At 40.4% G+C, this 14,874-nt stretch overlaps 1 protein-coding gene across 2 annotated transcripts; it reads left to right on the top strand.

The window, feature by feature from the left end:
- The first annotated feature begins 99 nt into the window (after positions 1-99).
- LOC112221577 (PTB domain-containing engulfment adapter protein 1) lies at positions 100-8,789 on the top strand. Of its 2 annotated transcripts, XM_024383714.2 has the most exons (9): positions 100-191; positions 328-419; positions 576-647; positions 2,522-2,620; positions 2,838-2,975; positions 3,089-3,196; positions 3,764-3,823; positions 8,407-8,521; positions 8,622-8,789. In XM_024383714.2, the coding sequence occupies exons 2-9, from the start codon at positions 372-374 to the stop codon at positions 8,690-8,692; spliced, it is 711 nt and encodes a 236-aa protein (XP_024239482.1). In that variant the 5' UTR covers positions 100-191; positions 328-371; the 3' UTR covers positions 8,693-8,789. The 2 variants fall into 2 exon arrangements, with proteins under 2 accessions (XP_024239482.1, XP_024239483.1); XM_024383715.2 differs by lacking the exon at positions 8,407-8,521 and having other exon boundaries at positions 107-191.
- The last annotated feature ends 6,085 nt before the right edge of the window (positions 8,790-14,874 follow it).

The following is a 14,874-nucleotide window of genomic DNA, read 5'->3' as shown; positions in this document are numbered from 1 at the left end:
CCCAATGATATGAGATTGATACAGCTAGCATCTATCTGATAGCAATGACTGAACTGAAGGATATCAGCTGAAGAGCAATAAGGAAGAATTTAATTTCGGTTAGTCATTAACCCCACTAGACTTTACACCCAAAGCAAGCTCACCACCTGAAGTCCTATAACTACAATCGTGTGGATTGTTACTGAAAGAAGGTAAGACCACAAATTTACCACAGTTTTTAAATTAAGGGGCCTTACATGGGTACTTTACACCCAGGCATCATGAGAACCAGTTGATTTAGTGGTGTAATATCCTGAAATGCTATACTTGAATCATTTGTTTTTCCAGGAGCACATCCCTGTCGTAGCCGGATTCATTTTTTGAGTGTAAAGATGAGTGATATCTCTGACGATGATAATGAGATCTGTTTCGCAGTTAAAGTAAGTGGAGACATCAAGACGGCATGAATAGTGTCATGTTAATCAATATATTTCCTAATATAATACATTAGGGACCATATTGTTATGGCTTGGGGTGACAATTTGATTTTGTGAATGTTATTGCCCTCTGTGACGGTCTCTCTTGGTCTTCATAAGTTTCTGGGGCGTGTTGAGGTGGTCCGTTCTGAGGGCATGCAGGTCCTGAATGAGGCCATTCAGAGCCTGAAGGTAAATATCCATAACAGCTCTGTCCCAACCATTTCCCTGCCGAATATTAGACGGTTGACAAGGGGTGTGTTCAGCAGGACTCAATGTTTTGGCATGTTCAGATAGAAATATGCTACGTAGAACAATCATGCCTTTCTGACATGTAGAATAAGGAATCACTTTGGCTCTATTTGTAGCATTTCTATATAAACTCAACAAAAAAATAAACATCCCTTTTTCAGGAACCTGTCAGATAATTTGTAAAAATCCAAATAACTCATAGCTCTTCATTGTAAAGGTTTTAAACACTGTTTCCCATTCTTGTTCAATGAACCATGAACAAATAATTAACATGCCCCTGTGGAATGGTCGTTAAGATAATTGCCTACCGTCTGTAAACTAAGGTCACAATTATGAAAACTTAGGACACTAAAGAGGCCTTTCTACTGACTAAAAAAACACCAAACGAAAGATGCCCAGGGTCCCTGCTCATCTGTGTGAACATGCCTTAGGCATGCTGCAAGGAGGCATTAGGACTGTAGATGTGGCCAGTGCAATAAAATTGCAATGTCCATACTGTGAGACGCCTAAGACAGCGCAACAGGGAGACAGGACGGACAGTTGATCGTCCTCGCAGTGGCAGACCACATGTAACAACACCTGCACAGGATCGGTACATCCGAACATCACACCTGCGGGGCAGGTACAGTATGGCAACAACAACTGCCCGAGTTACACCAGGAATGCACAATCCCTCCATCAGTGCTCAGATTGTCCGCAATAGGCTGAGAGAGGCTGGACTGAGGGCTTGTAGGCCTGTTGTAAGGCAGGTCCTCACCAGACATCACCGGCAACAACGTCACCTATGGGCACAAACCCACTGTCGCTGGAGCAGACAGGACTGGCAAAAAGTGCTCTTCATTGACGAGTCGCGGTTTTGTCTCACCAAGGGTGATGGTCGGAGTCACGTTTATTGTCGAAGGAATGAGCGTGACATCGAGGCCTGTACTCTGGAGCGGGATCGATTTGGAGGTGGAGGGTCCGTCATGGTCTGGGGCGGTGTGTCACAGCATCATCGGACTGAGCTGGTTGTCATGGCAAACTCAACGCTGTGCGTTATAGGGAAGACGGGCTCATCCTGACATGACCCTCCACAGCATGACAATGCCACCAGTCATACTACTCGTTCTGTGGTGTGATTTCCTGCAAGACAGGAAAGTAAGTGTTCTGCCATGGCCAGTGAAGAGCCCGGATCTCAACCCCATTGAGCACGTCTGGGATCTGTTGGATCGGAGGGTGAGGGCTAGGGCCATTCCCCCCCAGAAATGTCTTGCAGGTGCCTTGGTGGAAGAGTGGGGTAGCATCTCACAGCAAGAACTGGCAAATCTGGTGCAGTCCATGAGGAGGAGATGCACTGCAGTACTTAATGCAGCTGGTGGCCATACCAGATACTGACTGTTACTTTTGATTTTGACCACCTCTTTGTTCAGGGACACATTATTCCATTTCTGTTAGTCACATGTCTGTGGAACTTGTTCAGTTTATGTCTCAGTTGTTGAATCTTATGTTCATACAAATATTTACACATGTTACGTTTGCTGAAAATAAATGCAGTTGACAGTGAGAGGACGTTTCTTTTTTTGCTGAGTTTACAAGTTTCAACAATGTTTGACTACTGAACGTAGACGAGGTGTGCCCTTGAAGTATGACTACAAAGTGTGATTGATTGGTTTTGTAGGTAGATGCAACATTTTCAAGGCACATAACACATTTCAATCATATCAGCATTTGTAACCAACATGGGTTCAATGAACAGTTTTTGTTTTAAAGATCATATTGATTGAAATATTCAAAATCAATGGTTGCTCACGTCCCTGTCCTTTGCCCTCCATTAGATGCCTGACAAAGAGTCATCAGCAAAGGTGCAGAAGAAGAACAAGGTGTCTTTGTTTTTGTCCATGAGCGGGATTGACATTTTGGAGCACAAAACCAAGGTGAGAGCCTAAGGTCCAACTCCAACGGAAGATGTGGGAGGGAACTGCTTCAGTATGACAAAGTCTAAAAAGGTTAACAGAAATAAATGGGCCCCTTACATGTTTATGGGTTTCTATACTGTTGTGTAATGCACCTGCACACTCCTCTCCTTCCTCGTCCAATAATCGTTCTTTCTCTTATTATCATGTATTCTCACTTCCCTCTTGTCTTTTCCAGTTCATGCTGTACACATGCCCCCTCTCCTCCGTGTCCTTCTGTGCAGTCATCCCGAGCACACCCAAAGTCTTTGGCTTTGTGGCCAAACACCCAGCTGCAGACATGTACCACTGTTATCTCTTCCAGAGCAAGAAATTTGTGAGTACAGTGCAATCATACAATCTTGATTTTAGGGTACATCACTAAAAACACATCTCAGGGTTTTAAGTTGCCAATCTCTACCTTCTCTATTTTCTTGCTCCTCTCCTCAGTCTCATCTGCTGGTGTCCATTATCGGAGATGCATTTCGGGCCACAAAGAGAGAGGAAAGCCTCAGAGGAGGCGGACGGGATCTGATTGTGGAGGCACTGAGGCACAAGGTTGGATTAAAGGGATTTACAGTGTGTTTGGAAAGTATTCAGACCCCTTCACTTTTTGCTTGGTTTTTGCTCTGACATGCACTGTCAACTGTGGGACCTTATCGACAGGTGTGTGTCTTTCCAAATCATGTCCAATCAATTGAATTTACTACAGGTGGACTTCAGTAATGTTGTAGAAACATCTCAAGGATGATCAATGGAAACAGGATGCATCTGAGCTCAATTTCTAGTCTCATAGCAGAGGGTCTGAATACTTATGTAAATAAGGTATTTTTATTTTTTAGACATTTGCAAAATTTCTAAAATCCTGTTTTGGCTTTGTCATTCTGGGGTATTGTGTGTACATTGATGAGTCACAAAAAAAAGTGAAAATCTATTTTAGAATAAGGCTGTAACTTAACGAAATGTGGAAAAAGTCAAGGGGTCTGAATACTTTCCAAATGCACTGTAGTTGGTTAAAAACTTTTTGTGGTTGTGTCGACTGTTTATGGGTTCTTGTGTTTTGCATTGTACGGTGTAATTCACAATTGAATATTTCTAACTAACTTTCTGCCCTTTTTCTTTTAGAATAAAGTCCTGCAGAGGGAGAATGCCGAGCTGAGGATGAGACTTAGTGCATCAGGAGATGTGAGTGAGGAAGCAGTAGCCCCCATACACACACACCTTCCATTGTTTATTGTAAATGAGGTCTGTGTAACCAGAGTTCGCTAGGTTCCAAATGTAATCCTTTACTAGTTACCTGACCAAAATTGTAATCAATAACGTCATTTATGGATTACCCAAACTCAGTAAAGTAATCTGATTACTTTCCCCTTAAGAGGCAATATAAGAACACAACAATTATGTTGCATTTTACTTTATAGGTTATGTAGGCTTCTAGCCCATAGATTTCAATTTCAATACAAATAATAATACGATTAGTTTATATATTTGCATGAGAAACCAACGTCTGTCAGATTTCCACTCATTTCAATTAATTAAATACCCCCTGATCTTCAAGAATAGGACTTTGAAATATCGATGAATCAAATTGTTTTACCTGAGCATAACCCAAAAACGAAGGACTTCTTAGCCTACTCTATTGTTTATGTATGTTTTTGTCATGGAGGACTGATTGGGCTCATTGTTTTGATTTGAAAAATAAATGCTGCTCTCATTGAATGGTATGCTTAGAGCACTATCGAAAGTGCTATTTGCGTGTGAAAAAAATGAATGCCATATGTCACATTTGCTAAAGGCCTATTGTTTACATTTTTGTTGGTGACACTGATATCTTGAAAATTTGCAGCTGTTTACATGGCCACAGGAAGATGTTTTGGGTTGGGTTTTTCTCTGCTTTCTCCCAAAAAATAAATATATAATATACAGTGCATTTGGAAAGTATTCAGACCACTTGACATTTCCATATTTTGTTACGTTACAGCCTTATTCTAAAATGTATGAAAATATTTTTTTACTCATCAATATACACATTATGTCATTATGACAAAGCAAAAACAGGTTTTTAAATAGTTTCGCCAAAAAAAAAGAAATACCTTATGTACATAAGTATTCAGACCCTTTGCTATGAGACTTGAAATTGAGCTCAGGTGCATCCTGTTTCCATTGATCACCCTTGAGATGTTTCTACAACTTGATTGGAGTCCACCTGTGGTAAATTCAATTGATTGGACAGGATTTGGAAAGACACACACCTGTCTAAGGCACTCAGAGCACTCAGGACCAAGAAGGTTCACCATCCAGCAGGACAATGACCATAAGCACAAAGCCAAGAAAATGCAGGAGTTGCTTCGGGACAAGTCTCTGAATGTCCTTGAGTGGCCCAGCCAGAGCCCTGACTTGAACTTGATCGAACATCTCTGGAGAGACCTGAAAATAGCTGTGCAGCGACACTCCCCATCCAACCTGACAGAGCATGAGAGGATCTGCAGAGAAGAATGGGACAAACTCCCCAAACACATGCCAAGCTTGTAGTGTAATACCCAAGAAGACTCAAGTCTGTAATCACTGCCAAAGGTACTTCAACAAAGTACTGAGTAAAGGGTCTGAATAATTATGTAAATGGGATATTTCAGTTTTTAATTCTTAAGTTGTTTTTTTATACTTTTCAAAATGTTCTAAACTGTTTTTACTTTGTCATTATGGGGTATTGTGTGTAGATTGATGAGGGGGGAAACTATTTCATCAATTTTCGAATAAGGCTATAACGTAATTGATTTATCAGGAGATGCTACAGCACCCTCAGCATCCCTACTTTCACAGCAATAGCTGTTTAGCTCTATCAAAAATGCCAGAGTTTGAGCATATGTCTAATCATACAGTTGAAGTCGTAAGTTTACATACACCTTAGCCAAATACATTTAAACTCAATTTTTCACAATTCCTGACATTTAATCCTAGTAAAAATTCCCTGTTGTATGTCAGTTAGGATCCCCACTTTATTTTAAGAATGTGTAATGTCAGAATAATAATAGAGAGGATTTATTTAAGCTTTTATTCCTTTCATCACATTCCAGTGGGTCAGAAGTTTGCATTCAGTCAATTAGTATTTGGTAGCATTGCCTTTGTTTAACTTGGGTCAAATGTTTCAGGTAGCCTTCCACAAGCTTCCCACAATAAGTTGGGTGAATTTTGGCCCATTCCTCCTGACAGAGCAGGTGTAACTGAGTCGGGTTTGTAGGCCTCCTTGCTCGCACACGCTTTTTCAGTTCTGCCCACAAATTCTCTATGGGATTGAGGTCAGGTCTTTGTGATGGCCACTCCAATACCTTGACTTTGTTGTCCTTAAACCATTTTGCCACAACTTTGGAAGTATGCTTGGGGTCATTGTCCATTTGGAAGATCCATTTGATACCAAGCTTTTTGAGACCAAGCTTTAACTTCCTGACTGATGTCTTGAGATGTTGCTTCAATATATCCACATAATTTTTCTACCTCTTGAAGCCATCTATTTTGTCAAGTGCACCAGTCCTCCTGCACCAAAGCATCCCCACAACAAGATGCTGCCACCTCCATGCTTCACGGTTGGGATGGTGGTATTCCGCTTGCAAGCTCCCCCTTTTTTCTCCAAACATAACGATGGTCATTATGGCCAAACAGTTCTATTTCTGTTTCATCACACCAGGGGACATTTCTCCAAAAAGTACGATCTTTGTCCCCATGTGCAGTTGCAAACCGTAGTCTGGCTTTTTTATGGCGGTTTTGGAGCGGAGGCTTCTTCCTTCCTGAGCGGCCTTTCAGGTTATGTCGATGGAGGACTCGTTTTACTGTGGATATAGATACTTTTGGTTCTGTTTCTTCCAGCATCTTCACAAAAGGTCCTTTGCTGTTGTTCTGGGATTGATTTGCACTTTTCGCACCACAGTACGTTCATCTCTAGGAGACAGAACGCGTCTCCTTCCTTAGCGGTATGGCGACTGCATGGCCCCATGGTGTTTATACTTGTGTACTATTGTTTGTACAGATGAACGTGGTACCTTCAGGCATTTGGAAATTGCTCTCAAGGATGACCAGACTTGTGTAGGTCTACAATTGTTTTTCTGAGGTCTTGGCTGATTTTATTTTGATTTTCCCATGATGTCAAGCAAAGAGGCTCTAAGTTTGAAGGTAGGCCTTGAAATACATCCACAGGTACATCTCCAATTGACTCAAATGATGTCAATTAGCCTATCAGAAGCTTCTAAAGCCATGACATCATTTTCTGAAATTTTCCAAGTTGTTTAAAGGCACAGTCAACTTAGTGTATGTAAACTTCTGACCCACTGGAATTGTGATACAGTGAAATAATGTCTGTAAACAATTGTTGGAAAAGGGACTTGTGTCATGCACAAAGTAGATGTCCTAACAGACTTGCCAAAACTGTAGTTTGTTAACAAGACATTTTTGGAGTGGTTGAAAAACGAGTTTTAATGACTCCAACCTACGTGTATGTAAACTTCTGACTTCAACTGTATGTCCTTTAGGCCTATGGACTTTTTTGTGAATCAGCACAAATTAGATTGAGCAATAAAATCCCCACTCGTGATCTTCTTAATTTAAACTAGTTTTTGACATGTTTAGAGGGGAGGAACTCCCTCAAACATTTATTCCAAAGGCTGGGTTCCGCACTATGCAGCTGTTGCAAAGAGCATGATTTTCACTGGCTATCCACTGGTTGCAAAAACAATGATTGATCGGCAGCTTAAACCATTATTTGGTTCAAATACACCTGGACATTTGTGAACAGCCATCTACAATAACCACATCCATTAGGCGCAAATAAATGAGAGAGCAGCACGATTCACATTCCGCTATATGAGTATACCAAATATTAGGAACACCTTTGTAATTTTGAGTTGCCCTAGCCTCAGTTCGTCAGGACATGGACTCTACAAGGTGTTGAAAGCATTCCACAGGGATGCTGGCCCCATGTTGACTCCAATGCTTCCCACAGTTGTGTCAAGTTGGCTGGATGTCCTTTGGGTTCTGGACCATTCTTGATACACAGGAAACTGTTCAGTGTGAAAAACCCAGCAGTGTTGCAGTTGTTGACACAAACCGGTGCACCTGACACCTACCACACCCCATTCAAAGGCACTTAAATATTTTGTCTTGCCCATTCATCCTCTGAATGGTACACATACACAAAAACTGTTTCCTCCCCTTCATCTACACTGATTGAAGTGGATTTAACAAGTGACATCAATAAGGGATCATAGCTTTCACCTGAATTCACCTGGTCAGTCTGTCATGGAAAGAGCAGGTGTTATTGTTTTGTACACTTGTGTGTAAATATCAAGTGATATCCTTGTCGCCTGCAGAGTACACCACTGCTGTCATCCTTACTTCCAAGCAGTTTTTCAGGTTGGATGTATAGGCTAATCTTTGGATGCCAACAGCATTCGCACCACATTGGAGTAGCTTGAACTGTAGCCTACAAAAGCCTATTCCTGCTCTTTTCCCGTGATCCATCAAACGCTCACTCAGGCGGAACAAACTTAAACTTGTTTATTTTTTTATGCTGATTTCAATGTCATAAAGATTTTTTTCACAAACATCCCTTCTGAATTTAAAAGTAATCGGATTACAAGATTTTTGCTGGTAATGTATTAGTTATTATTTTTGTAATCAGTTACATGTAACTAACTCCCCAACCCTTTGTGTAACATGGCATGATGGAGAAGAAGTCTCCTATGCCATGCCAACTCTGCTCTCTGTGCTTTTTATCACAGGGGACAGACAGGGCTGCTAGAACCACAAACAGACATCAAATTGACCTCAGAAGGTCCCAAAAAAAGCAAACAGAAGCACAGAAACTCTCACACTTAGACATGTATCCTCACAAAAGTGAGTACTTTTACTTATAACAGCAATGCTGTCATCACACCCAAACTGAATTCTGTTTCAAATCTAATAATAACAATGATGTATTTTTCATCATTTCCAGTAACGTTTCACTGCAGTGATGATACAGCGCCTCTACTGAGAACACAAGAACTGAACATGACAGATGTTTGAAGAGGAGTGGCCATGTCAAATATACTGTAATGCATGTTGATGATACATGACTCTAACTTAACTATAATGTCTGAATAAAACAATGAATGAACAACTAGATATGTTTGAGTCTTTCTTTAGTATACTTTTATATTCCAAGGATCATGTAGTTTCTCTGTACATTTAGTCAATGGGTATATATTACATTATTTTTGTTATGCAGGCATGTGCAAAACTGAAACGTCTCAAACTTCTAACAATATAAAGAAAAAATACTTGCAAGCTGGCACATTTTCCTCAGGAAATGTACCTTTAAGAACTGTTTCAAGCGCCCATTGGAATGAATCCAGAGCGCAACACAATTGTTTGTGGTAAGGTGAAAGCAACCGACTATAGACAAAAGTCAAGGAGTGAAGTTGGGGAGGTGCATCTGCGACAAGCGAAAGTCGTACACTAATGTGTTTTCAACAGCAAGACTCAGTGCAACATTGCAGTGTTGTCATTGTTTATTAAATGTTCTTTATAAATGTCGAAATGAACGTCTCAAACCCCCCACATCACACATTCACAAACTGAAAATATATGTGTGTACACTGTACAATCAATCGGTGAGAGAGCGCCTCACATCACGTGATTTTGAACATATCCACCTTATACATGTATTGTGCAAAGTTGATTCCTCTTTCAGTCACGTCTTTGGTCACGTTCGGGTAGGTAAAAAAAAACACCCTAATGATTGTGTGACAATAGAGCCACCCACAATGCAGGATGAAGTTGCTGAAGAGAGACTGCAGAAACTTGCAGTTGACTGCAGTGAAAACTCCATGATCTTTGAGCAGTTGATTTTTGTCAAATTCATGTAGGCACAAGTCAGACAATGTTTTTACCCATAATCAGAGTTTTGTTCTGTGGGTGTCACTAGTCTGATACCACATTGCATAGCTCAAAATCCATAGGTTATGCTGTACAGTTCAAATAAGTATGCCTCCCAATGCAATTCTGAAGTCTGAACAGTGCGGTTTCAACTGAGTTTCACTTATTTTTAAAAATCAAATTAACTGATGTCTTTTGTTGAATTTACATAACATTCCAAAGTTGTTTAGTATGATCTAACCCAATTATAAAATTATAACACTATTTGTATCCGTTTTGGGTCAGTTTCACAGTTTCAATGTGGTACTTTTATTTTGAAGGCGAACCGATTCAGCTATTGTTGAATACTCTGTTAACTACACACTGGTTAGAGAACGGCAACGTGTTAATGTCACAAACTTCAACACTATCAATAACTTGATAATCTGGCTTTAATGTTCTCAGAAATATCGTCAACCAAATAACTTGTTAACTCACTTTTGAGAAAATGGCCTTTGAATATTTTGGTACCTACTGGAGAGCTCTCCTTTGTCAACACCCATTCAGCATTGTTCACCCTCTTAAGCCAGCCCCACCAATCTCTTTAAGGATTCACATGTGAGTTCATGTGCTAAACAGTGAGTAGTGTAGTAAAGATGAAGACTAAAAGTGGTAAAAGAAGTAGCCTACAATAAGGAAAAATTCAGGGTAAACAAAGTGTCCAGACTTACGCTTACCCAGACACACTTGTCTAAATTGATGGGTCATGTGAAAGAAATTCTATAACCAATCCCCAGCCACATCTTGCGAAGTGGATGGGTCTCTACAGAAGGTGTAAATGGTACAGCCAAATGGTTACTTGCATAGTAGCAATATCAGAAATAGATAGTGTCAATATAAATAAAATAATATACAGTAAGTACAAGAACAATATCGATATCAGTGATAGATGAGGTAGTCTTATATGCATACAGTCAGGGGTTAAGTGGCTGAGCAGCAGGATAAAAAAAAGAAATAGTAGCAGCAACGTATTAGGAGAGAGTTATTTGAATAGGAGAGAGTTATTTGAATAGAGGCACTGCAGATAGTGCTGATGACTGGTCCATCCGAACAACGCATGAACAAGGGAATCTATATTTGGAAATACTGTTTCTGTCCTGCCTTTGACTTTGGGGCAGGTCATGTGACATCCATAGCCTCTTCATTGCAAAACTCCCTGATCTTCTCAAAAACATAAGTTTGTCTAGCTGTTTCCAGTCCAGGTGGTGCTTGTACAGGCAGACCATCTATGGAGGAAGGATGTCATCATTGGGCAGCATCTGAAACCTAGTCCCGACTGAGTATGAACACTTCTTGGTGACAACAACACCAGGCTCCAAAGCACCGAAGCTGTAAAACAGGAAATAATAAAAGAATATAGAAGACATTACAACCTTGCACAACATCAATTCACCTCCCAAGTTTAGATAAGAATAATAACCTCATACAATGCAATGAAAATTATATTCACCTGAAGTGCTGGTACTGCTTGAACTGTGTCAGCGGCCTGAAGTACGGAGTCAGGTGTTGTTGCCAGCCATAGCTTTCCACCAGCACCGTACCATCCTCCAGTCCAACCAGCTGTGGGATGTTGACCCCTGTCACAGTGCTGTCCTTCACAACACCAGCAATCTCAGACAAAGTGTTCACTCTGGTATTTCTGAAGCTCTGCTTGATGAGACTGAAGCACCAGTCAGGGGCAAACTTGGTGTGGCCTGTGATCAGGAAGTGATGGTCCAGACTGTGGTGGAGCTTGTGCATGGTCTGCACATGCTTGTTGTTGTTTTGACCTCTGCAGTTGCGAGGAGTTCAAAAGTAGATGGGACCTGGCTGCATAGGGTCAGAAGGATAGTGCACCTACAAACAACAAAATACCATTAAGATAAGTTAATGAAAAGAAAATGTAATGTAAAACACTTTTTTTATGCATCATTGTCAGGTAAGTTTCACTTACCTACAAATGTCCAGAACAGCAGCATTTTTAAGATAAAAAAAATAAAAAAATCTCCATAATTTAGGGTGGAAATGTATGAGTGGGATATACAGACCAAAAACACGAAGAAAGATTTTTTAAATTGTATTATTTTGTGGCTTATAGTTCTTGTGGAAGTAGATAAATAACACCTGCGGGCAAAAACTTCTACATCCACTGACAAAACTGCCACCGCATTGTACGACTGACCCAGCTACCACCATAGCAGAGAGAACATTTGCTAAGTATGTCTTTGATGCCGGTGTCGATACTGATAGGATCGAAAGAAAAGCAACACTTGTTCTCGGATCATGACTTCTCCATTCAAATCTTACTTTAACATTATTATTAAAGTAACGACAGATCAGCCAATGGCTGCAAATATTGAGGCGGCTTATTCTGATACTTGCCCTATAATATATATATTTCACCACGGTTTAGATGGTACAATGATTCTCTACACTATACTTGCTTCTTTTGTCACATAAACTGAAATTAGGCAAACTGTTAGAATTTTAGCAACCAGGAAATGGTGGAGCGATTTCTGCATAGTGCATCTAATGGAGTCTTCTCGGTTTTCATTTAAAGCATCTTTCTATCCTTTGATTGTTTCCAACAATTGCAAAGACATTGTAGTATTTGTAGTCAACTTCGTGGTGAAGTTATCAGCGGTCACAGAGAGACAGATAAACATATTGATTCTACAGTTGCAGTCGGAAGTTTAAATACAATTAGGTTTGAGTCATTAAAACTTATTTTTCAACCACTCCACAAATTTCATGGTAACAAACTTTAGTTTTGGCAAGTCGGTTAGGACATCTACTTTTGCATGTCAAGTCATTTTTTCAACAATTTTTTACAGACAGATTATTTCACTTATAATTCACTGTATCACAATTCCAGTGGGTCAGAAGTTTACATACACTAAGTTGACTGTGCCTTTAAACAGCTTGGAAAATTCCAGAAAATTATGTAATGTCTTTAGAAGCTAGGCTAATTGACATAATTTGAGTCAATTGGGGTGCACCTGTGGATGTATTTCAAGGCCTACCTTCAAACTCAGTGCCTCTTTGCTTGATATCATGTGAAAATCAAAAGAAATCAGCCAAGACCTCAGAAAAGAATTGTAGACCTCCACAAGTCTGGTTCATCCTTGGGAGCAATTTCCAAATGCCTGAAGGTACCACATCTGTACAGACAATAGTAAGCAAGAATAAAGACCATGGGACCACGCAGCCATTATACCGCTCAGGAAGGAGACACGTTCTGTCTCCTAGAGATGAATGTACTTTGGTGCGAAAAGTGCAAATCAATCCCAGAACAACAGCAAAGGACCCTGTGAAGATGCTGGAAGAAACAGGTACAAAGGTATCTATATCCACAGTAAAACGAGTCCTATATTGACATAACCTGAAAGGCCGCTCAGCAAGGAGAAGCCACTGCTCCAAAACCGCCAAAAAATATACAGACTATGGTTTGCAACTGCACATGGGGACAAAGATCGTACTTTTTGGAGAAATGTCCTCTGGTCTGATGAAACAAAAATAGAACTGTTTGGCCATAATTAACATTGTTATGTTTGGAGGAAAAAGGGGGAGGCTTGCAAGCCGAAGAACACCATCCCAACCGTGAAGCATGGGGGTGGCAGCATCATGTGGGGGTGCTTTGCTGCAAGAGGGACTGGTGCACTTCAAAAAATAGATGGCATCATGAGCTAGGAAAATTATGTGGATATATTGAAGCAACATCTCAAGACATCAGTCAGGAAGTTAAAGCTTGGTCACAAATGGGTCTTCCAAATAGACAATGACCACAAGCATACTTCCAAAGTTGTGGCAAAATGGCTTAAGGACAACAAAGTCAAGGTATTGGATTGGCCATCACAAAGCCCTGACCTCAATCCCATAGAAAATTTGTGGGCAGAACTGAAAAAGCGTGTGCGAGCAAGGAGGCCTACAAATCTGACTCAGTTACACCAGCTCTGTCAGGAGGAATGGGCCAAAATTCACCCAAATTATTGTGGGAAGCTTGTGGAAGGCTAATTGAGTATATGTAAACTTCTGACCCACTGGGAATGTGATGAAGGAAATAAAAGCTGAAATATATCATTCTCTCTGCTATTATTCTGACAATTCACATTCTTAAAATAAAGTGGTGATCTTAACTGACCTAAAACAGGGAATTTTTACTTGGATTAAATGTCAGGAATTGGGAAAAACTGAGTTTAAATGTATTTGGCTAAGGTGTATTTAAACTTCCAACATCAACTGTACTTGTTGCAGTGTATACAAGAACCGGAGCACATGACTTGACAAGTCGTTTACCGTTTTTGACAAATCACATTACATACAAGCCTACTGCCTAGCCTAACCGTAGCGCTAAGCTAAACATGGATGAAACCATTTTAGGGGGGGTTGGTGGGGGGATCATTTCATTTGTTGGGATGTGGTGGAAATTAGAAGGTTATGTCATAAGGCTGTTTTAAGCAACAGAATACAGGGTTGTTAGAATACTAATCTGTGTGTGTTCTACTGAAGATGGGCCTCTAGAAGATGTACGATGTATTTGGGAATACCACATTCCAGAGCATGAGTTAATGTTTCTGTTCTATACGGTACCAGGGAGACATGGCTCCAGTTAGGAGTTGGGGGGCCTGACACTGGTCATTACACAATGAGTTCTCATGTTTTTACAGCAGATACTTATAATTCACAGCAGACAGTATCTTTCATACAAATCTTAACATTGTGACCCATTCCATACATATGTTGTGTGTCATGTGGACTGAAGGAGGATGGAATTTGCTATAAAATGCTGTGGCTCAAATCAGCTGGTTGAGTTATCAGTGATCACCTCCACGGGTGATTACCAACCAGCTCGATTACTGCACTAATTAAATAATAAAGTTTGATGGTTTTGGAGAAATCTAAATGTCTCTCCTTTTGATTACAATAATTCCCCCACAGGGGGTTTTCAAGTCCGTGGGGGTAGAAATGGGGGAAGGTATTGTGGGGGACATGATGCGGGAATTACTACTATGATGGGGGATTTATCAATAAATGGGGGGCAAACACAATAGAAGATTATATGCTAAATAAAAATAAACCTCCTGGAAAGGGTGGTATAAGCTGGCTACCCTAAGGTACAAAAGTTACAATCTGATGCTACATTGAAAGTCAATATCAAGACAAGCGGGAAAATACTCGGAAAAATTCTTTACATCTGAAAAACATTACTTTAAAATTGATATTGCGCTTTTGGGCAGTAGTGTTGCGGTCATCCAGTCATTTACAAGAGAAAACAAAGTTCCAACTCGGGAACTCGGGCCTCATTCTAGAGC

This window comes from Oncorhynchus tshawytscha, linkage group LG22 (genome assembly GCF_018296145.1).
Source record: "Oncorhynchus tshawytscha isolate Ot180627B linkage group LG22, Otsh_v2.0, whole genome shotgun sequence".
Lineage (NCBI taxonomy): Eukaryota > Metazoa > Chordata > Actinopteri > Salmoniformes > Salmonidae > Oncorhynchus > Oncorhynchus tshawytscha.
The sequence above is the reverse complement of the archived record's forward strand: the minus strand, read 5'-3'. Positions and strand labels throughout refer to the sequence as shown.